This window comes from Temnothorax americanus, unplaced genomic scaffold (genome assembly GCF_048541705.1).
Source record: "Temnothorax americanus isolate GAGA-0224 unplaced genomic scaffold, ASM4854170v1 Scaffold85, whole genome shotgun sequence".
Classification (NCBI taxonomy): Eukaryota; Metazoa; Arthropoda; class Insecta; order Hymenoptera; family Formicidae; genus Temnothorax; species Temnothorax americanus.
Window position 1 is genome coordinate 40368 of NW_027509808.1, and position 22526 is coordinate 62893.

The 22526-nt window shown below is 34.1% G+C and overlaps 2 protein-coding genes across 2 annotated transcripts; both read left to right on the top strand.

Moving 5' to 3' along the window:
* The first annotated feature begins 384 nt into the window (after positions 1-384).
* LOC143907629 (odorant receptor Or2-like) lies at positions 385-17201 on the top strand. Its single transcript, XM_077424502.1, has 9 exons — positions 385-540; positions 13921-14040; positions 14127-14244; positions 14346-14616; positions 14833-14955; positions 15042-15132; positions 15283-15419; positions 15635-15767; positions 15853-17201. Exons 1-9 carry the CDS (start codon positions 385-387, stop codon positions 15901-15903), a joined length of 1200 nt encoding a protein of 399 aa, XP_077280628.1. The 3' UTR covers positions 15904-17201.
* A 3597-nt stretch (positions 17202-20798) lies between these two features.
* Positions 20799-21596, top strand: LOC143907641 (uncharacterized). The gene has a single exon (XM_077424526.1). The coding sequence runs from the start codon at positions 20799-20801 to the stop codon at positions 21594-21596; it is 798 nt and encodes a 265-aa protein (XP_077280652.1).
* Positions 21597-22526: the final 930 nt, after the last annotated feature.

Here is a 22526-nt window from a genome sequence, read left to right on the forward strand (position 1 = left end):
AACTTAGAAGAGAAATACTGCATTATTTCTTTCGCAATAATCAAACTCAAGAATAAAATTGACTTGGTAACTTGATAATTCAATTTATCATCAACTTCGTTCAATGAACGATAAAAACGTTATTATATTCCAAACATTGTAGCGAGATATAGTTAGTTGTCACTCTTCGCAAAACTGCGATCGAAAGACACAGTTGCATAGTAGCAACTGTGAGGGGTGACATAATTGTACGCCGCGGGAAATAATTGCATAATATGTCATAATTGCGGCCGTGCAACGCTACGACACAAGGAATTGATAATAACTGTTCTCGGCAGCTTGCCGAGCGAGTGGCAAGTATTCACAAGGAATCGTTGATAGTTCGTAGTTTTAATGTTCCTGAAAATGGACGAGCGACAGAACATTTGGCAAAGTCGCTTTTATACAGTTCCTAAAGCATATATGAGCTTGATAGGGATATGGCCCTATCATGCATTTCGCGACAGATGTATGCTCTTTGTGCCGATGTTTACGTTCTCCATCACCATCCTTGTGCCCCAAGTACGTGATCACAAATCGTATCGAGCCACTTACTTTTCTTTCATTCTGCAGCATGTATTAGTCATTCGGATTTATGTATTAATATACATTTTATATGATCTTATATAATTATATATGTATATATATGGGGCATTCTCCATATCAAATCGCCGAGAATTTTCCTCGACCATTTTTGATTTGGCGGAAATTTTTTTGTGTTTTTATACTAAATGAAAATAGCTTCCATGATTTTTTTTACATTTTTATATCTACCTATACCTACTTAAATTATAGATTTTTTCAAAAAAATGCAGTTTAAAATTTCGAATGCCTGTAACTTTAAGAAGAAAAAAAATATTGTAAAAAATAAGGTAATTTTTTTTTCTTCGTTTTTTACTGTAGGGTAAAATGCCTATTTCGGATCATTTTTTCGATTTTGGCTATAACTTTGTTAATATAATGATTTAATGAGTCAATTAAGCATGAAAATTTAGGTTGAAATCTTAGCTTAAGATTTCTGAAGAAACGGTCCATTTATTTTGCTTGAGATCTCGACATTTTAATTTTTTACAGAAGTCTGAATTTGATCCGAAGGATTAGTGCACCTATTTCGGATCAGTCTTAGATTGACTTGTAATTCAAGTATGTGGTGTACAAATAAATGTAAATGATGGTGGATAAAACACAAACGTGAAATATTATCCGAACATTGAAATATTTCTGATCCGAATTAGGTGCATGAACCTAATGTGGATCAAAATATCAAAGTTTTCACATAGTGGAATTTCAAGGTAAAAATACAAAATTTAGACACTTGAAAGTGTTTTAACCTTTTTTTTTACTATTTGAACACAAAAATGGTACTTAACCAAATCTCTTGTACCATAAATACAGCTCCAGTTTTTATTTAGAAAAGAATCAAGTAAACTAATATTACACATATTTTAAGTTATATAACTCAACTGAAGGTTTATAGAGTTAATAACAATCATAAATCAACCGATAAAATAACACACACACACACACACACACACACACACACACACATATATATATATATATATATATATATATATATATATATATATATATATATATCTTTATGGTTTGAGACACATACTAGGACCAACTATAAGTAACATATACATAAGTATACATTGATATACGTCAACATCTTAATGAACATTTTGTAATTATTTTTCATATGTATAAGCGATAAACAAAGATATATCAAAATTTAGTCCTTTTTTATGCTTTGTTATTCGTCGGTACCACTAAAAAATGCATTAAAAACTGATTATACATGATATACATAACTCAAAATGCAGTATACATAGTTTTGTGATACTCATATACATTGTATTTCGTAATTAATTGTAGTTTGTATACATTATATTAAACATTACATCAAAAAAAGGAAGTTTCTTTTGTATGGTAATTTAATGGGACCGTAAAAATTCTAGTTTACTTCTTTAAACTGTGGATACGTAACGTAAAGAAATTACAAGTGAATTGCATTCCAAAATTTCCCTTTGTGCTAAAGATATTCTTAAAATTATTTGTAAAATTCTACAATTCTTCTAAAAATTGTACAAGAAGAAAGTCGTCAAATGTATATTAGGATATTTGAAGAGCTTGTTGTTATAATGGGCTAACCCAAAGTTTGTGAAAACGGAGAAAATGAACTCTAAAGATACATTAAGAAGATAGACTAGATGATAGCATATATTCTAATAGGTACCGGTTATTGGTACACTACAAATCCAAGTGTGTTATTTTTTCTGTCTAAAAATGACATATTAGACAGAAGTTCCTTTTATGTGTTCCTTTTACCGCATAAATCTTGGCAAGATTTAATAATAGTAATAGTTTAATTGGCCGGTCCTAATTTTTGTCACTACATCAAAGAAATTGAATCCTATATATGACGTTATGTCGTTGATGAAAATTTTTGAATTAGTTTCTTAGATCCGTATTTATGATGTATTCTCACATATACATTTAGACATAGTATTTGTACTATTTAGATATGGAGATTAAAATAATACAATGCTTATATGTTCATTGTTTTATTATATTTGTGAATTCTAGCTTCCAAGCATAGATAAATCATTTGAAACGTTGTATTTGATAACATTTAATTAGCCTATGAGGAGCTGATGAATGCTTTAATTTACATAATAAAAATAATATGCCAATAAAACTTATAAATTTTGTTAAAAATCATTTAAAAATAATAGTGTAATTTGCCGGTTCTGCTTTTTATCGTTACATCGAAGATATCGGACCCCATATTTAACGTTACGTGATTGATAAAAATGCTTTGCTTTTTTATACATATATGCTATACAAATATATATTTGTGAATTCTAGCTTCTGCAAAGATATAGCGTATATAAAAAAAAGCAAAACATTTTCATCAATCACATAATATCAAATATAGGATCCGATTTCTTTGATGTAACGACGAAAAGCAGATCCGGCAGATTAAACTATGGTTATTAGATAATTTTTAATAAAATGTATAAGTTTCATTGGCATATCATTTTTATTATGTAAATTAAAGCATTCATTAGCTTCGTAGGCTAATTAAATATTATTAAAGTTAACGATTCAAATGATTATTATCTACGCGCTTGGAAGTTAGAATTCACAAATATAATAAAACAATGAACATATAAGCATTGTATTATTTTAATCTCCATATCTGAATAGTACAAATACTATGTCTAAAAGTATATGTGAGAATACATATCATAAATACGGATGTAAGAAATTAATTCAAAATTTTCCATCAACGACGTAACGTCATATATGGGGTCCGATTTCTTTGATGTAATGACAAAAATCAGGACCGGCCAATTAAATTATTGCTTTTATTAAATTTGACCGAGATTTATGCGTCTCATGAACGAATCGTTCTCATTATATGAATTGAAGCGTTCATTGTCTATTCGTAGGCTAGTTAAAAGTTTGCAGTCAACATTTTTCATGTAAATTTTTAAAATCTTATCTTCAAATTTTTAACTAGCCTACCACCAGATAATGAACTCTTTAATTTATATAATGAGAACAATATGCTCATATGTGTAAACCACATAAATCTTGGCAAGATTTAAAATAGTAATAGTTTAATTGCCCGGTCCTGATTTTTGTTATTTTGAGAAATTGGACCCCATATATGACGTTACGTCGTTGATGGAAATTTTTGAATTAATATTCTTGCTTCCGTGTTTATCATATATTCTGACATATACTTTTAGACAAAGTATATGTAGTATTTTTAGATATGGAAATTGAAATAATGCAATTCTCATATATTTATTGTTTTATTATATTTGTGAATTCTAGCTTCCAAGCGCGTAGATAATTCTTTGAAACATTGGGCGCGTTCAGCAGACACAACTGTTGAGTTTGTCTTATTGGCCGCATTCAGGAAACACAACTGTTGAGTGAGCGGTCAGTGATTCTTTAATATGATTGGTTCTTACCTTTGGTTCTTCTCCGGATCTAAGTGTAAGAACCAATCATAATGAGCGCTCACTCAACAGTTGTGTTTCCTGAACGCGGCCATTGGTCACGTTCAGCAGACCAAGCCGCTGAGTAGCAGTCGAACGTGATTGGTTCTAAAAGTAAGAGCCAATCACGTTTGACTGCTACTGAGCGGATTGGTCTGCCGAACGCGTCCAATGTTCTCTCTCTTTCTCTGTTCGCCAAGCGTGGTTAAACGGCGCGACAATTTAAAATCAAATGTCGAATCAAACACGTGGAAAATACAATAAAGAATAGATAAATAAACAATAACAAGAAAAATTTTTATCCAGGAATAACGTAACAATTACTTTTATTATAGTGTACCGTTCAACGATAAAATTAAAAAATAAAATAAAATTAATAATAAAACTAGTTCTTGCATGTAACGATACGTCGTAGAGTAAAAGTTTTGATTTTGATGTAATCTTTCGATACTTTGCGGGTCAACATTTTCACGTGTTAATCTCTAAATAATGTACCGAGTAAAATATTGCAAGTAACCAAACGTATAGATAAAATTAATTGAGAAATAGTTAAATTAGGCGGTCCTACTATTTACCATTGCATCGATATAATCAGTTCTTGCATGTAATGATACATCTTAAAGTAAAAGTTTTGATTTATCTGTAGTCTTTCGATATTTTGCGGACAAACATTTTTACGTGTGAATCTCTAAATAATGCACCAAATAAAATATTGCCAGTAATTGACAATACAGATGAAATCAATCGACAAATAGTTTAATTGGGCGGTTCTACTATTTACAAATTGCAATGAGGAAATCAGTTCTCAAATGTAATGATGACACTAAGAAAAAAATTTTCTACACTTCAGTAAATATTAGTTTGCATACAACTGTTACTCTATTTATTAAAATAAAGAAAATTTTCCTTTTTATTTTAGTATGCTTTTCTCTCAGTAAATACACGTGTACTAATGTAAAATAGGAAAATTTTCTTTATTTTAGTAAATGGGGTCACAATTGTATGCAAACCAATATTTACTAAAATGCAGAACATTTCTTTTCTCACAATCAGTGTATGTCGTACAGTAAAGGTTTGATTTGGCTGTAATCTGTCAGTATTTCGTGGGCCAACATTTTTGTGTGTTAATCCCTAAATAATTCACCGAGTAGAATATTGCAAGTTCTCAAATAATAACCGAACATATAGATGAAATTAATTAAGAAATAGTTAAACTGGGCGGTCCTGCTATTTACCATTGCACCGAATAAATCGGTCCTCGCATGTAACAATACGTCCTAGAGTAAAAGTTTTGATTTGGCTGTAGTCTGTCCGTATTTCGTGGGCCAACATTTTCGTGTGTTAATCCTTAAATAATGCATCAAGTAAAATATCGCAAGTTCTCAAGCAACTGAACGTACAGATGAAATTAATTGAGAAATATTTAAACTGAGCGGTCCTGCTATTTATCATTGCACCGAAGAAATCGGTCCTCGCATGTAACAATACGTCCTAGAGTAAAAGTTTTAATTTGGCTGTAGTTTGCCCGTATTTCGTGGGCCAACATTTTCGTGTGTTAATCCTTAAATAATGCACCGAGTAGAATATTGCAAGTTCTCAAATAATAACCGAACGTATAGATGAAATTAATTAAGAAATAGTTAAACTAGGCGCTCCTGCTATTTACCATTGCACCGAAGAAATCGGTCCTCGCATGTAACAATACGTCCTAGAGTAAAAATTTTGATTTGGCTGTAGTTTGCCCGTATTTCGTGGGCCAACATTTTTGTGTGTTAATCCTTAAATAATGCACCGAGTAGAATATTGCAAGTTCTCAGATAATAACCAAACGTATAGATGAAATTAATTAAGAAATAGTTAAACTAGGCGGTCCTGCTATTTACTATTGCACCGAAGAAATCGGTCCTCGCATGTAACAATACGTCCTAGAGTAAAAATATTAATTTGCCTGTAGTCTGTCCGTATTTCGTGGGCCAACATTTTCGTGTGTTAAACCTTAAATAATGCACCAAGTAAAATATCGCAAGTTCTCGAGCAATTGAACGTACAGATGAAATTAATTGAGAAATATTTAAACTGAGCGGTCCTGCTATTTACCATTGCACCGAGGAAATCGGTCCTCGCATGTAACAATACATCCTAGAGTAAAAATTTTAATTTGCCTGTAGTCTGTCCGTATTTCGTGGGCCAACATTTTCGTGTGTTAAACCTTAAATAATGCACCAAGTAAAATATCGCAAGTTCTCGAGCAACTAAACGTACAGATGAAATTAATTGAGAAATATTTAAACTGAGCGGTCCTGCTATTTACCATTGCACCGAGGAAATCGGTCCTCGCATATAACAATACGTCCTAGAGTAAAAATTTTGATTTGGCTGTAGTTTGCCCGTATTTCATGAGCCAACATTTTTGTGTGTTAATCCTTAAATAATGCACCGAGTAGAATATTGCAAGTTCTCAAATAATAACCGAACGTACAGATGAAATTAATTAAGAAATAGTTAAACTAGGCGGTCCTGTTTATCATTTTACCGAGGAAATCCGTCCTCGTATGTAACGATACGTCGTAGATTTGGCTGTAAGTTTTTGGTATTTCGCGGTGCATCGCGAAATATAAAAAACTTACAGAGCCAAATCAAAATTTATACTCTACGATCTATCGTTACATGCGAGGACCGATTTCCTCGGTGCAATGATAAATAGCAGGACCGCGCAGTTTAAACATTTCCTAATTAATTTTATCTGTATGTACAGTTACTTACAATATTTTACTCGGTGCATTATTTAAAGATTGAAACCGAATAAGTAACATTTACTACACCAATCAATAATTAACCTAATTAAGACTTTAATCGACTATACTGGCAACGATTATAATTGTCGTGTCACCTCGTTTCGACCATGGATTCTGCTCCTTCTAAAATTGATGCAATTGAAATGCTTATATTATAAGCATCCTATCTGAATAAATAAATTTAGGATGCTTATAATATAAGCATCTCAATTACATCATCTATTTTAGAAGAACCAGAATCCATAGTCGAAACGGGCTGACGATTTGTCATGACGATTATAATCGTTGCCACAATTATGATCATTGCCAGTATAGTCGATTAAAGTCTTAATAATTTAAGGATTAACTCGCGAAAATGTTGCATCGCGAAATATCAAGAACTTAGCAAGCCAAATCAAAATTTTTACTCTACGACGTATCGTTACATATGAGGACCAATTTCCTCGGTGCAATGGTAAATAGCAGGACCGCCCAGTTTAAATATTTTCTAAATATTTTCTAATTAATTTCATCTGCATGTACGGTTACTTGCAATATTTTATTTGGTGCATTATTTAAGGATTAACTCGCGAAAATATTGCACCGCAAAATACCCAAAACTTACAGCCAAATCAAAATGTACACTCTACGACGTATGTAACGATACGTCCTAGAATAAAAGTTTTGATTTGGCTGTAATCTGTCGGTATTTCGTGGGCCAACATTTTCGTGTGTTAATCCTTAAATAATGCACCGAGTAGAATATTGCAAGTTCTCAAATAATAACCAAACGTATAGATGAAATTAATTAAGAAATAGTTAAACTGGGCGGTCCTGCTATTTACCATTGCACCGATAAATACGCTCCTCCTCGCATGTAACGATACGTCGTGTAACGATACGAGTATAACTTTTGATTTGGCTGTAATCTCTTGGTATCTCGCAGTCCATCATTTTCGCTTTTTAATCCCTAAATTATGTGTTGTATAAAATATTGCTTATTCGAAGTATACGTAAAATTTGTCGAAGAATAATTTAATTGGTCGGTCTTGCTATTATCCATTATATCGTGGAAATTGGTCCTCGCATGTGACGATACGTCTAGTAAAAGTTTCTTTTCAGTTATAATTTTTACTTATGTTTTCATTATTTTCGTGAGTTTTTTCTTAAATAATGCACTAAATATAATATTTGAAAATTTCAAGTAACCGAACATGAAATTATTCGAAAAGTATAACTGGTCTGAGTCCTGCTATTTGCTATTTTTTATATCAATGAAATCAGCGAAGAAAACTTTTTTCTGCAATGTATCATCATAGAAGTTTGTATGGAAATCAATTTCTTTACTGTAACAACAAAAAGTAGAACCTCGTAACATTTTAATTGTTTAGTTTATTTATTGATGTTAATTATTTAAATTCTATTATAATTTTAATTAAATTGATTAATTTAAATTTATAATTACAACTTTATGAAACAACGCAGTAACAATGATTTAATTATTTTTAACATAATTTTTAGTAAAAGATAGCGTTTTAGAAAGCACACTGTACATTTAGTAGCTTGATGCATATTTCTTTTTAAATAGTAAAATATTGGTAGATGTTCTTTATTATGAATAAATAATTCATTATGTGCTAAATATACATAAATAAGTATATAAACAGCTTGATTGGACTCTCTAAATATTATGGATTTTATATATAAAAAAGAATACGCTCGAAGAATGATGTTACAACTTAATTCAGTAAAATTGTTCAGATAAAGAGGTCCCGGTATTTTACATTGCATGTATCTAATTACCGGTACCGGTCCTTATAATTCACAATGGTTAGGAAGGAAACACGGTCCTACTTTGTTACGTTACATATCTTTGTGTAAACTAGTACCGGGCTTGATAAGTTACCCTTCATATAGAAAATTACTGGGTTGGACCCAGCATGTGCCAAAAGTCCTGGTATGTGTTATTGCACCTCCGAAATGGTCCCGACATTATACAAACCATAAAGATATACATATATATATATATATATATATATATATATATACATATAATTTATGAATAACTTAATCTTACTGCACTAACAGCTTGCTCTAGGTTCAACATAATTACTGAAAAGATGATATATGCTTTCAGAGAAAGAAAATTTTCTATTCAATACTCTAAATTGACCATAGGCATTTACATATAATAATAAAGCTTACATTGTAAAAAAAAAACATGATTAAATAATTTGAATTGAGTACTTAAAAGTAAAATGCAAGGTAAAGAATATTCTACTTTTAATCAAATATACTATTACAACGTCGTCAACATCTATATTACACAATAGGACAGATAAAAATGAGTAAACAGTACTCAAGGGTGACCTCGCTAGAATAAGACCACCGCTTACGCTACAAATTGGCAGTTTTCACTAGCCTTCGCATTTTTTCTATATGCAAAATTTGGCCAAATTATCATGAAAATTAGATTGCGCATATCTTCAAAGGTATGCATGCTAAATTTTAGTTAAAAATAACAAGTAGTTACGTCAAAACATAAATATGTACCTAGGTCTATAAGGTCTATTTCCCTTCTTTTTTAGTCGCGCCGCGAACGTCTGTTTTGCAGGCCGCTGTTAATCAGTCAGCCGAAGGTTACCAATAGCAACCAGCGGTATTTTTAAATTGTATTATAATGCTATAAGGATAACTATAGACGATAGTGAAGGAAAAATCCCCACATATGATAAATACAAACGGCTAGAGAGGCATTAAAAATTTTTTGATCCGAATTAGAATCTGATCCGAAATAAGCACTTTACCCTACTTTTCAAAGAAAATATCAAAAAAAATTTTATTGGACATTTTTTCTCAATGCCTGTTTTGATTTTTTTTTTTTTTTTCAAAAAAAATGTTACAAATCCTAGACTTAGTTTCGAAATCTTTAAGCCATTGGTGAAATTAGGATTTTAATAACTTCGATTTTTTAAGAAACTTTTTCTTCATTTTTCTCGAAAATAATTTTTTAAAAATAAGATAGACTACCAGTGTTGGGCAAAATTTATTGTGAATAACGAATAAAAAATAACGAATAAAATAAATGTATTCGTTATTCGTGAATAACAATAATTCGATTATTCGTTATTCGAATAAAATAATTACGAATAATTTATTCGTAATTCATCATTTTTATTCGAAGAATGTAACGAATAAAAAAAATCGATAATAACAAAAACAAAAATAAGGATTATAAAGCAAATATTTTCGTTTTTGTTTCTAGATCTTTCATTATCTAGGAGCTCCAGACTCTCAGATATCTTATCTAGAAAAACATCTTGCAATAAAAAAAGTTTTTATAAAATACAATACATTATTCATTCCTTCTTCGGCTCCAGTGGCGAGATTATTTTCATTTGCTACGATGATTAATACAGCCATATATCTTCGATTATCAGACAGTATGTTTGAAAAACATGTGCTTCTGAAAGCATTTTAAAATAAAAATGTATTAAATAAAAAATAAATTTTGATAATAATTACTTTTAAGTGATTTTTTTTTAAACCAACTAAAAGAAAAACATTCTGAAATCTATTGATCAACTATCAACTATCTAGTTGATTATGTATTTTTTTCATTAAATGTTTTTTTCTATTTATATAAATAAGATTAGTGTTTATGTTGTTCTTTATTTTATTATATAATTAAAACTAATGACACAGGTTTTTATTAAATTTAATTTTTATTTTATTGATTGTAAATTTATTTAATTTCTTTAGTTTTAATTAGGTATTTATTTGATATTTAAAATACTAATTAATAAATTATAACTTTACGTTCACAAAATATTATTATTTGTTAACAAAATTTTATATATATTTTGTTTTATTTTCGAATAAAAAATAACGAATAAAAAAACAAATAAATATATTTAATTAAAAATAACAAATAATTTTAATGATGAATAATTCTATCAACGAATAAAGAATAACGAATAAAAAAATTATTCGTGTTGTAGCTCTCCTGTCATAATGTGAGTCGTCAGGAATGTGATACAGGTAATACAGTCGTCTTAAGATAATTATTCCTTTATTTGCTCTCCATACAGTATGCGTAATGCGTCCCGGCTAACCGCGAAGTATCGCGCGCTCGTCCCGCGCTCTCGCGCGCCCTCCTGTCCAGGGCGAATGTGGGACCGGGCAGGCCCCAACAATTCGTTATTCATAATCGAATAAACATTTATTCGAATAATGTACAACACTGGACTCTACCGATGGCTATTAAACAATTTGATAAGTTTACAGACAGCAATCCTGAAATTTCGATCTATAGATAAAGAGGAAATTCAAATATTTTCTATTTTTTAATTGCATTTTTAATTATTTTTATTATTAAATTACTTTTTTTTAATGGAATATTATAAATTGGGGAACTTAACAATAGCATGTGACAATTAAATCATATAGTTAATGAAAAAAGCACGTATATTATCTGTGAAAATAGCAATCAGATTTATTTAAAAATAAAATAAATAAAAAATAATTTTTAAGTGTGCAACTAGAAAGTTGCACATTGCTTCTTTTTAGTTTTTAAATGTGCAAGTAGAAACTTTCACTCACAAAGCTCCTCTATGAGGAAGCTTTTATTTTATTCGATGTATAATTATTAGTATTTATTTGTTTTAGTTTTCTCATAGAGGAAACTTTGTGAGCGAAGGTTTCTACTTGCACACTTAAAAACTACAAGTAGAAACTTGCACATTGCTTCCTCATAGTTTTTAAGTGTGCAAGTAGAAACTTGCACATTGCTTTCTTATAATTTTTAAGTGTACAAATTATAAATTTGGACATTATTTTCTCACAATTTTCAAGTATGCAAATTATAAATTTGCACATTGCTTAATCAATATTTTATTTCGCTCATAAAGCTTCCTCTTATGAGAAAGCCTTTTTTATGTATAATTATTAGTAGATATTTATTAATTTGGCATTCTCATAGAGGAATCTTTATGAGCAAAATAAAATGTTGATTAAGCAACGTGCAAATTTATAATTTGCATACTTGAAAATTGTGAGAAAATAATGTTCAAATTTATAATTTGTACACTTAAAAATTATAAGGAAACAGTGCAAGTTTCTACTTGCACACTTAAAAACTATGAAACAATGTGCAAATTTATATTTGCTTACTTAAAAATTGTAAGGAAGTAATGTGCAAGTTTCTACTTGCCCACTTAAAAACTAAAGCAATGTGCGGGTTTCTACTTGCACACTTAAAAACTATGAGGAAGCAATGTGCATGTATCTACTTGCACACTTAAAAATTGTAAGGAAGCAATGTGCAAGTTTCTACTTGCACACTTAAAAACTATGAGAAAGCAATGTGCATGTATCTACTTGCACACTTAAAAATTGTAAGGAAGCAATGTGCAAGTTTCTACTTGCACACTTAAAAACTATGAGAAAGCAATGTGCAAGTTTCTACTTGCACACTTTTTATTGTGAGAATATTTATTGCGACTAATATTTGTTATACTATTACAATAGTTTTTTATTTCTACTTTAAAATAATTTTTTAAATATATAAAAATTGCTTTTATTAATAAAATTAGGAAATAATAAATTTCCTTAATTGGCTTAATTGTCTGGATTTTCTCAATATTTGAGATATCGGTCTATTTTTGAATCTATTACATTCTTCAGTCTTTTCTACCCCTATTTCATATATAATTCTTTAAAATTTGGTTGATTAGACCAAACTTTATAAAGCTTCTATGTATGTACAGATTCTCCGAAATTTCAAACGTCTGTAACTCAAGAACTGATTAACCAAATCTTAAAAAATTATATATGAAATATAAGGGTAGAAAAAAAAAACTAAAGAATATAATAAAATTAAAAATACACCAATATCTCAAATATTGAGAAAGCTACAGCGTAAAACACATTTTTCTAAAAAATAAAAACCCCCCTAAAATCCATACCGGTCGACAAATTTTAATAAAATTAGAGGAGAACATACTTTCTATGATACTCTATTTGTATGTACACACACACGTCCGTACACACATGCACGCACGCACGCACGCACGCACGCACGCACGCACACACACATACTTCCGGACATTTTCTACTAATATGATTTATCGACATTTTGGAACATTCTAAACCTATTTCCATCAAAATCTCGAAAATTTTTTTTTTCACCATCACAAAGCTTCCTCTATAAGGAAGCAATAAGAAAGCAATGTGCAGGTTTCGCTACTTGCACACTTAAAAACTATGAGGAACCAATGTACAAGTTTCTACTTGCACACTTAAAAACTATGAGGAAGCAATGTGCAAGTTTCTACAAAAATTGGTATCTCCTTCACCGATCCTCGCAAAATTCAAAACAACCTTTCTTTAATAGTACTCTATATAAAATTACATGTGCATCTTATACACTTTGTCAGCAGAAATCGATAATTTCCTCACCATTCCTCGCCAAATTAAATAACAATCTTCCTTTAATGATACTCTATCCATCAAATAACTTAGGGTAGATCGAGGCGAATCGGATCAATATAAGTTTTAAGACAGTTTTTATTAGTGTTTTATTTCAAACAAGCTATTTTATCGTGCTAATTAGTAATCCAATTCACCTCGGTCTACCCTATACATTTTTTAAGCAGAAAGCAGTAACCCTTTCACCTAGAATTTGTGAGATTCTTTTGAAAAAAATCAAAACGGTCGCATTGAGAAAAAAATATTTTTTACTTAAATCATAAAAAAAAACAGTTATATTGTCCATTAAATTTTTTTCAATATTTTCTTCGAAAAAAACAGTAAAAACGAAAAAAAGATTACCTTATTTTTTACAATATCTTTTTTCTTCTTAAAGTTACAGGCATTTAAAATTTAACTGTATTTTTTTTTAATCCATAACTTAAGTATGGGTAGAGATAAAAATCTAAAAAAAATCATGAAAGTTACTTTCATTTAGTATAAAAATACAAAAAAATTTCCGCCAAATAAAAAATGATCGAGAAAAATCCTCGATGATTTGACATGGAATGCTCCACATATATTGTATTATATATTAATATATATTAAAATATAATATATTCTGTAATATATTGACATAGCTATTATATCTTCTAATCGCCGCGACAGATATCGACGATGTGTTCTCATGCACTCCGTCGATGTGGATCACCATAATATTCAGCTTCAAATTAGGGTGGTTGATGATAAATAATAGGAAAGTATGTGGCAATCGTGCACGAGTTCAATAATATGACTAGCATGATAGAAATATTGGTCAAAAATTCTTAATAGAAAATACTTATAGTTGAAGACTTGTCTCAGAACGATGGAAGACGATTGGTTGTCGTTGAATACAGATGTAGAAAGGGCCATTCTACGGCGACACACCACATATGGGCGGTACATCACGCTAACGTACGGAAGTACGTCGTGAAAATCTCGTTGGAAGATATTACACATTTCCCTTGAGATTCGGCAAATGATTTAAGCGATCGCTCGGTGTAACGTATACGTCGATTTCCAGTCTTCATGCAGTCCGTGGGAATTCTCCTCATAACGAAATCGCTCATGGTGATGTTGCTGGAGGATACTTCGGACGCGACGGTGTCCTCCCTAGTGGCAGAAGCTAAGCTACCCCTCCGTGTGGAATACGGGAAAACATTAGACCAGTACTTGTATCCCATAGCGATACATTGTTATCTAGCCGTATTCTCCCACATCAGCATCACGATCGCAGTTGATTCCTGCTATATCGCTTTGATTCGGCACGCGTGCGGGATGTTCGCAATTGTTGGGTAAGGGTATCGCGTTCAAGATTGATAATTACAAATTGAAATATAAAATAAAAGAAGGGACGTAAATAGTATACCGCGTCACTTTTGATCGTAAATATTATACGCTCTAATATCTCGTCTTCTATTTTGACCCGCTTTGAGCTCAATCCAAATGAAAAAAAAAACGGTTGGTTTCGATCTCGCCAGGAACATTGTCGCATTTGAGCGTATTTCCAGACACACGCTGGAACACATTGGCAAGGACAGCAACAGCAATTTCGATCTGAAACCCGACAAGGTAAAAGATGACAATTACAACAGAGCTTTGGGCTGCCTGCGCAGGCATCTGCATGTGATACAGTGCGTGTTAATAGCTCCATAACGAGATGCACAACTTTAATCCTTATATTGCCTTTAATCGCGTTCAGTTTTTCACAATTTCACAGATTCGCGGAACTGATCGAATCTACGTTTACAAATATATTCCTGGTCAGTGTTTGCCTGAACATGATTGGCGGCAGTATGATTGGCATACAGGTATGCGAATGGTTTTTTTTATATTGCATTTCGTAATAAAATTTTCAACTGAAGAAAATTTTGCAACCGAATAGAAGTCGATCTTTGAAGATAATTCATTTCTCGCGAAAATCCTTGGAATTGCAGGAATCTGTTAAAAGCGTATTTCAGGTGGTCTTGAATTTGAATGACGCAAAGGATATCGTGGAACCTTTCGCTATCTATATCGCTCAACTCATTCATCTCTTTCTGCAGTTCTGGCCGGCTCAATTTCTTTTAGATTACAGCATCCTTCCTTACGAATCAATGTAAGCATGTAACTTCTTTTAGTGCATTATAAAATTATCGTAATTCTTCCAGACATAATACACGCAATTTATAATCTTTTTGTCGTTTTTTTGAGTTTTTTTTCTTTAAAAAACGTGTAATAACGGTGAACGTTTTTTTTTGGCTTTATTATACAATATATTTTTTCTTACTTACAATTAAAATGACACCTAGATAATCTTATTCCGAGTTATAGTTGCAAATCAAATTGGTATTATACGTCGGGGCGATGTCGAAAACTTCTTTTTTTAATTATGAATAGAAGCGTGTTATCATGCAAAATAACTGCTGGCAAGGTCGTGCCTCTGACTATTGAAAACTTTGGCAAGGTAAGCAAATAGTACTACTCTATTCACAACTCTCCATAATATCATTCTATACTTAAAAAAAACTTTGATTTCGTTCTTCTCAAAGGTTCTAAAAACAATGATGTCTTATTTCACAATGCTGCGATCCTTCAATTGATAACTTCAACACATCTCTGTCATTCGACTTTTTAATAAAATCATAAGATATATTTACTCATGGCCACGACAGTTTCTCTGTCATACAACTTTTTAACAAAATAGTAAAATTTATATATATTAACTCGTGGTTTGCCATAACAGCAAGCGATCGATTTGGATTACTTTAAAGATATTAAAAATATCCCTGGTAACCATTCCTTTGCAATTCTGCTGTAAAACTGCACGAAAAATCGTGCACTAACTTTCGGGCAGATAATGCGTTTTCTATTTCTAACTTTGACTATTTTTCTGTTGGCAGAAACTTGCTCTCGTCGTAGTGCAACAGAATTGTGGAAAATATGTGTATGCATTTACATATAGCAAAATAGTGCAAGAAATGTGGCAGATGCTTGCGCAAATCGCAATGCAACATAATCGCGTTAGATTTGTAGCAGCGCCTACTGCTACCCATAGAACACAAAATATTTTTAAAATATTTCTTAGAAAGATTAAAATAATTTACAAAAATATTTTTTATATTTATAGCACCGCAGTGGTGTTGGGTAAGCCTTGCGTTGTATTGCTGGCGAAGATTGTCGCGAATGTCATGATTTTGCTTCGCGCTTCGCCGGAGGCCTGCTTATATTAGATCCCAACTGAAATTTACTTGCGAGTTAGTTTTACCATTATGCGCCGCCAAGCGGCATTGTTGCAAACTAGCACATACAGCAGAATTCAACAAGAATTACGGCAGATGCTTGCGTAAGAAGTAGAGCAGCAGAAATACAAATGATTTTGGCAGAAATAAACAAAACAAGGCAAATGAGAGCTTGTTCGCGACGATGGACGGGCGACAGTAATAAAATATTACAAATTCAACAATTTGAATAAAATATATATAATAAAGTAAACGTTTCGGTCCTTGGTTTGGACCCTCCTCAGTACATATAGCTGGTCGAGTGAAATGCAGTGGTCACAAGTAGTCAAAAATGCAGTTATTCCGCTCTCCGATTATGAGAGTGTGGATCTCGTATCCTCAACGTGACTGTTACTTTATAATTCCATAAAAAGAAATAAATTAAACAAATATATATAGTCATACCTTAAAAAGTGATCACAAGAGTTACCTGACAGTCAAATTGATAAGATATACGACACCATCTCTCCGCGTAATACAATAAGTATTACGCGGCATTTTTGACTACTTGTGACCACTGCATTTCACTCGACTAGCTATATGTACTGAGGAGGGTCCAAATCAAGGACCGAAACGTTTACTTTATTATATATATTTTATTCAATTTTTGTAATATTTTATTACTGTCGCCCGTTCATCGTCGCGAACGAGCTCTCATTTGCCTTGTTTTGTTTATTTATCGTTATTGAGAGCGTTATCTTTGTTATTTTGGCAGAATATACCGTACATCTGATTTATCAATCAAACATTTTTCGAAATTCGTAACGCCAAAATGGACCGTATAGCCTACATCTCACAGCACGAAGCTATAACAGTTTCACAATTTCCACTTAACTTACAGTAATTATTTCTATAAATATTTATAACATAAATTAAAAACTACTTTAATAATATTGATGATAATTATTTACACTTTATTTTAAAATATTTATTATAATCTTTTATTTTCCGGACATTTATAATAATATTTACAAAATATATTCAACGTATATATTTTCAAAATATTTAAATCTTTTTTATAAATATTTTATAAATATTTTGTGCTGTCTGGGAGTTTAGCGCGCTCGGCTGTTCTTTTTCTGACGGGCAGATGCTTGCACGCTTTTTTCGCATTTCTGTCACTCGGATCTATACGGCAAAAACAACAATTTAAGCGACATTATACACTTGTGAAATTTTGCTGCAAATATGTTTCAAGAGTTTAGCACACTCGACTGCTCTTTTTCTCACGGGCAGATGCTTGCACGTTCTTTTCACGTTTCTGCCGGTCGGATATGTACGGCAAAAACAACAATTTAAGCGACATACACTTGTGAAATTTTGCTGCATATATGTTTCAAGCGTCTAGCACACTCGACTGCTCTTTTTCTCACGGGCAAATGCTTGCACGTTCTTTTCACGTTTCTGCCGGTTGGAGCTGTACTCAAAAGATACTTCCATATTGTTTTCACATTTCTGCTACATGTTTACTTTTAATAAATAATATAAAATTTTACATTAGCTTCTTACAGCAGACTACTGCAATAGTACAGTAAGTACTCGTTCAATCACAAATATTATGCACTTTTGTCGCAATTTTGAACTGTTTTCTTGCGCACTTCTTCGGGACGCATCTGAACTAGCAAACTGGTTACCAGGGATACGATGAAAAATCATACGCCAACAAATCTTATATCTTTTATTGTTATCCAAAATTAGAATACATTAGAAATAATGGAATTGTTCATGTAACTTTTCTTTCTAATCATGAAAACTCTTTGCTTATCGTTCCTTTAAACTTCTGACAATGAGTATTATAATCAAATGGACGATAAGACGATTCAAAAATCGTGTATGTGTGAATTCTAGAATCCACATTTTATCAACAGCACTGTATACCTCTTCGAAATTTTATTTAAATCCGACATCCTATAAATTTCGAAATTTGTAGAAATTAGGCTATGTTAAATTACATCGAAGTAGCAACATCTCATTTTCTCACATATTGTTCATTGCCTGGGCTATTTTTTTTTCATCATTTGAAATCAATATAAAGTTCAATCATTTCCAAAACGAGATAAAACGAAAGTGTTCACTAGGAAACTAATTCTTAAAATATACGTGCTAATACGGAATATGAAAGTAAAAGAAAATGCGATACTGCTTCCTTAGAGAAAAGTGATAATAAAAAGAGCTTTAAACAAGTAGAAACTTGCACATTATTTCCTCATAGTTTTTAAGTATGCAAATTATAAATTTGAACATTACTTTCTCACAATTTTTAAGTATGCAAATTATAAATTTGCACGTTGCTTAATCAACATTTTATTTCGCTTATAAAGTTTTCTCTCTGAGAAAGCCTGTTTTTTTATGCATATTCCCGGGAAAAAAACCCTCTTATTTGTCCATATTAGTTCATAGTTTATATTAGTAGATATGATCATATAAGAAATGGAAAATATAATCTTAAACAATATTATATGGCCATATATATATATATATATATATATATATATATATATATATATATATATATATATATGGCCATATATATATATATATATATATATATATATGAAAGTATATAATTATATATGGCCATATATGAGCATATATGATTATATAATACTCGGGAAAAAATACCTCTTATATTACATCATATCGAAATAATGCTCGAAATTTGAAGCTTATTTCGATGTTTGTGCTATATGACATTTTTTAAAAGAAGAGATTATTTGTGACATACATTTATCGCGCCAGACTGTAAACAGGCAAATTATGTATTTTCTGTTAAGACATTGATATTTCATCATTTCGATATCGATTCGAAGCTATTTTGATTTGCCTGTCAAATATATAATAACATTGCCATTATATAAAATGTAATATGAATAAAAAATTATATTGTATTGGCAGACATGGATAATGTAAATATTTTATAATTTGAGCATTATAATGATTGCGTTACAATATTAGATTTAATAGGCTTCCATTTCCATTAAATAGATACTTTACAACTGTAAAAGCAGTCACAATAAAATTCCCGTTTGTAATTTGACAATTTTGAAAATTAAAATATTATATAATATAGGTTGTGACGTGACAAATGTCACGTCCCTCACCCCAGAATAGGAGCTCGGCCGAGGGAGGCGTCAGGGATGGTGCCTCCGCCCGAGGCGGGCGGAGAGCGAATATTTAGGTTAGGATTAAGATCTCTTGCGAGCGTTACAGGTCGAGGGAGTGCGGAGCAGATGGCCAAAGTCACGAAATTGTAACGGCGTATGCCGCATCGAGGGACTTACGGCTGGACAACCAGGGGCTTCTGAGGGCGGACGGTCGACGGGCGGGTCACGCTGGAGCCCACAGCCGGAAAATCAGCTGGCCTGTCAAGGCGTCACCAGCGGCGCGAGAGCACTGCAGCCCGAGTACGGAGGACCCGAAAAGGGGGACGCCCCGACGAAGGTTCCCGTCAAGGAACGGGGCCACCTCCGGTGTACCGCCCCCGGTCGACGAGCCAAGGCCCGGCCAGCCTGGCCGTCGAGGAACCGGACGATGAGTCGCGGCCTGGACAGCCGGTCTCACGTAGGTGGACTTTAAACCTACCGCCGGCGGATGGGAGCAGTGACAAGGGGCGCCCTAGTGCAGCGCGGCGGTCGCCTAGAGTCTAGAGGGATCGATGGCAGGCCAGGGCGCAGCACCGACCAGGCTAGTGTGGCAACGCTAGCCACGCTATTGGCCGAAAGTTCTGACCAATCGGTTTTACATCCTCAGCCGCGCGCTGCGCATGGTCATGGTGCCGAAGCGTTTAGGAACGCTTGAGTTAGCTCTCTCTTGTTTTTCTGATCGTTCTGACTTACGTCCTGGCTGTACGCAGTAACTGAAGATTGTATTATTATTTAAAATATATTAACGTTGTGTGAAGTACGAAGTTGGATCATTCCTTCGACCCCCACACGTATTGGTGACCCCGACGTGATCCTCGAGGATTTCTACGAGCACAAGAGTTCCGCATAGCCAGAAGCATCGGAAGCCTCCTCGAGGAAGATCTTCAGCATGCCGCTTGACCGTACCGGAGGACCGCTGATGGCGAGAACGACGGCATCGGAGATCAACAGACACCTTTGATTCCGCCTACCGGTCAAGGTAACGAGCAGGTTGCACACGATACTCGACCGGGCATCTCCGCCGAGACGGGGACCGGGGCAGTTTTTCCGCTCGCGCGTTACGGTACGAACGAGATGAGCGATGCGCAGGCGCAGACTTTCGCTGTTCGCGCGATAAAGACGTGTACGTTTAGGCGCGACCACGCAAAAACCTGGTTCACGCAACTCGAAGCCAAGTTTCGCGCGCATAGCGTCAGATCCGACGACCTCAAATTCTGCGTAGTCGTTGATAACCTAGACAAAGAGTCCATGCTCGAAATCGCGGATGTAATCGAATCGCCGCCGGCCTCGGATAAATATCAGAAGATCAAGGAGACGCTAATTTCCCGGCTCACTGAATCGGACGAGAAACGTTGGAGGAAGCTGCTCACAGACGTAGAGTTAGGCGATCGGAAGCCGACTCACCTCCTACGCGAGATGCGACGGCTTACAAATAATTCCGTCGACGAACAATTATTGCAAACACTTTGGTTGCAGCGCATGCCTTCCCGAGTGCAAGAATTACTTTCAGTAGTCGAGGGAGTGGCTCTCGATAAGATGGCCGAGTTGGCCGACAAGGCCATGGAGAGGACCGTTCCCACCGTCGCAGCCGTCGATACTGCGACGCCCGGCACAGATCCTACGTTGATGTCGTCGATCAGTGAACTCACTCGACAGATACAGCGTCTCGTCGCAGACAAGGACGAAGGGCGCCAAGCCCGTTCTAAGCAACGCGGGCGCAGCAAATCTCGTAACCGTACCGGAGACAAGTCGCAGACATCTAAATACTGTTTCTACCACGCTAGATTCGGAAAGAATGCTAGAAACTGCACGCAACCGTGTGCATGGGTCAAACCACTCGCCATTAAAGCCGCCGACAAAGCGGAAAACTGAGCAGGCCATCTCAAGAGGCGGTGCGTGATGGTCCTTACAACGAGAACCGCCTGATCGTCCAGGACAAGGAAACCGGCGCCAGGTTTCTTATCGATACGGGAGCTGACCTTTCAGTACTACCCCGATCTTGGAGAACACGCGGACAGACACCATCAAAACTCCAGCTTTTCGCAGCAAACGGCACAACCATCTCCACATACGGAAGACGGAAAATGCACCTGTCTCTAGGGTTACGCCGAGATTTCGAATGGGTGTTCCTCGTCGCTGATGTAAAGCAACCCATCATTGGGGCCGACTTTCTCAAACATTATGGTTTATTGGTTGATCTCAGAAGGAAGCGCATCGTCGATGGTCTGACAGGGTTGCAACGCCCTTGTCAACTTACCCGTAGCAAAGCTACAAGCGTATGTATAGTCCATGGTGACAATCCTTATAACGATCTGTTACGAGAGTTTCAGGAAATCGCCACGCCAAACAAAACCGTTAAGGTCGCGGAAACCGACGTAAGACACCACATCATCACCGAGGGACCACCGGTAGCGGCGCCTTTGCGCAGACTCTCACCTGAAAAATACCGGATTGCCAAGGCAGAGTTCGAGGATATGCTTACAGCAGGAATTTGCATACGTTCCAGCAGCCCGTGGGCAGCACCGCTCCACCTCGTACCCAAAAAGTCTGGCGACATGAGAGCATGCGGCGACTACCGCGGCTTGAACCGCGTTACCAAGGTCGACAGGTACCCGATCGCACATATTGCTGACTTTTTGCACCGTTTGCATGGTTGTACAGTCTTCTCTACGGTGGATTTGATGCGCGCATATTACCAGATTCCCATAGCGCCAGAAGACCAACCTAAAACCGCGATCATAACCCCTTTCGGGCTGTTCGAATTTTTGGTAATGATTTTTGGTCTCAAGAACGCCGGACAGA

What these genes read in the sequence shown, in the direction of transcription:
- LOC143907629 (XM_077424502.1), top strand. Translation starts at nt 385, where the DNA reads ATGGACGAGCGACAGAACATTTGGCAAAGTCGCTTTTATACAGTTCCT. An exon ending in GGGATGTTCGCAATTGTTGG is followed by an intron (nt 14,617 to 14,832) that starts GTAAGGGTATCG and finishes GCGTATTTCCAG; the next exon opens with ACACACGCTGGAACACATTG. An exon ending in AGGCATCTGCATGTGATACA is followed by an intron (nt 14,956 to 15,041) that starts GTGCGTGTTAAT and finishes ACAATTTCACAG; the next exon opens with ATTCGCGGAACTGATCGAAT.
- LOC143907641 (XM_077424526.1), top strand. Translation starts at nt 20,799, where the DNA reads ATGAGCGATGCGCAGGCGCAGACTTTCGCTGTTCGCGCGATAAAGACG.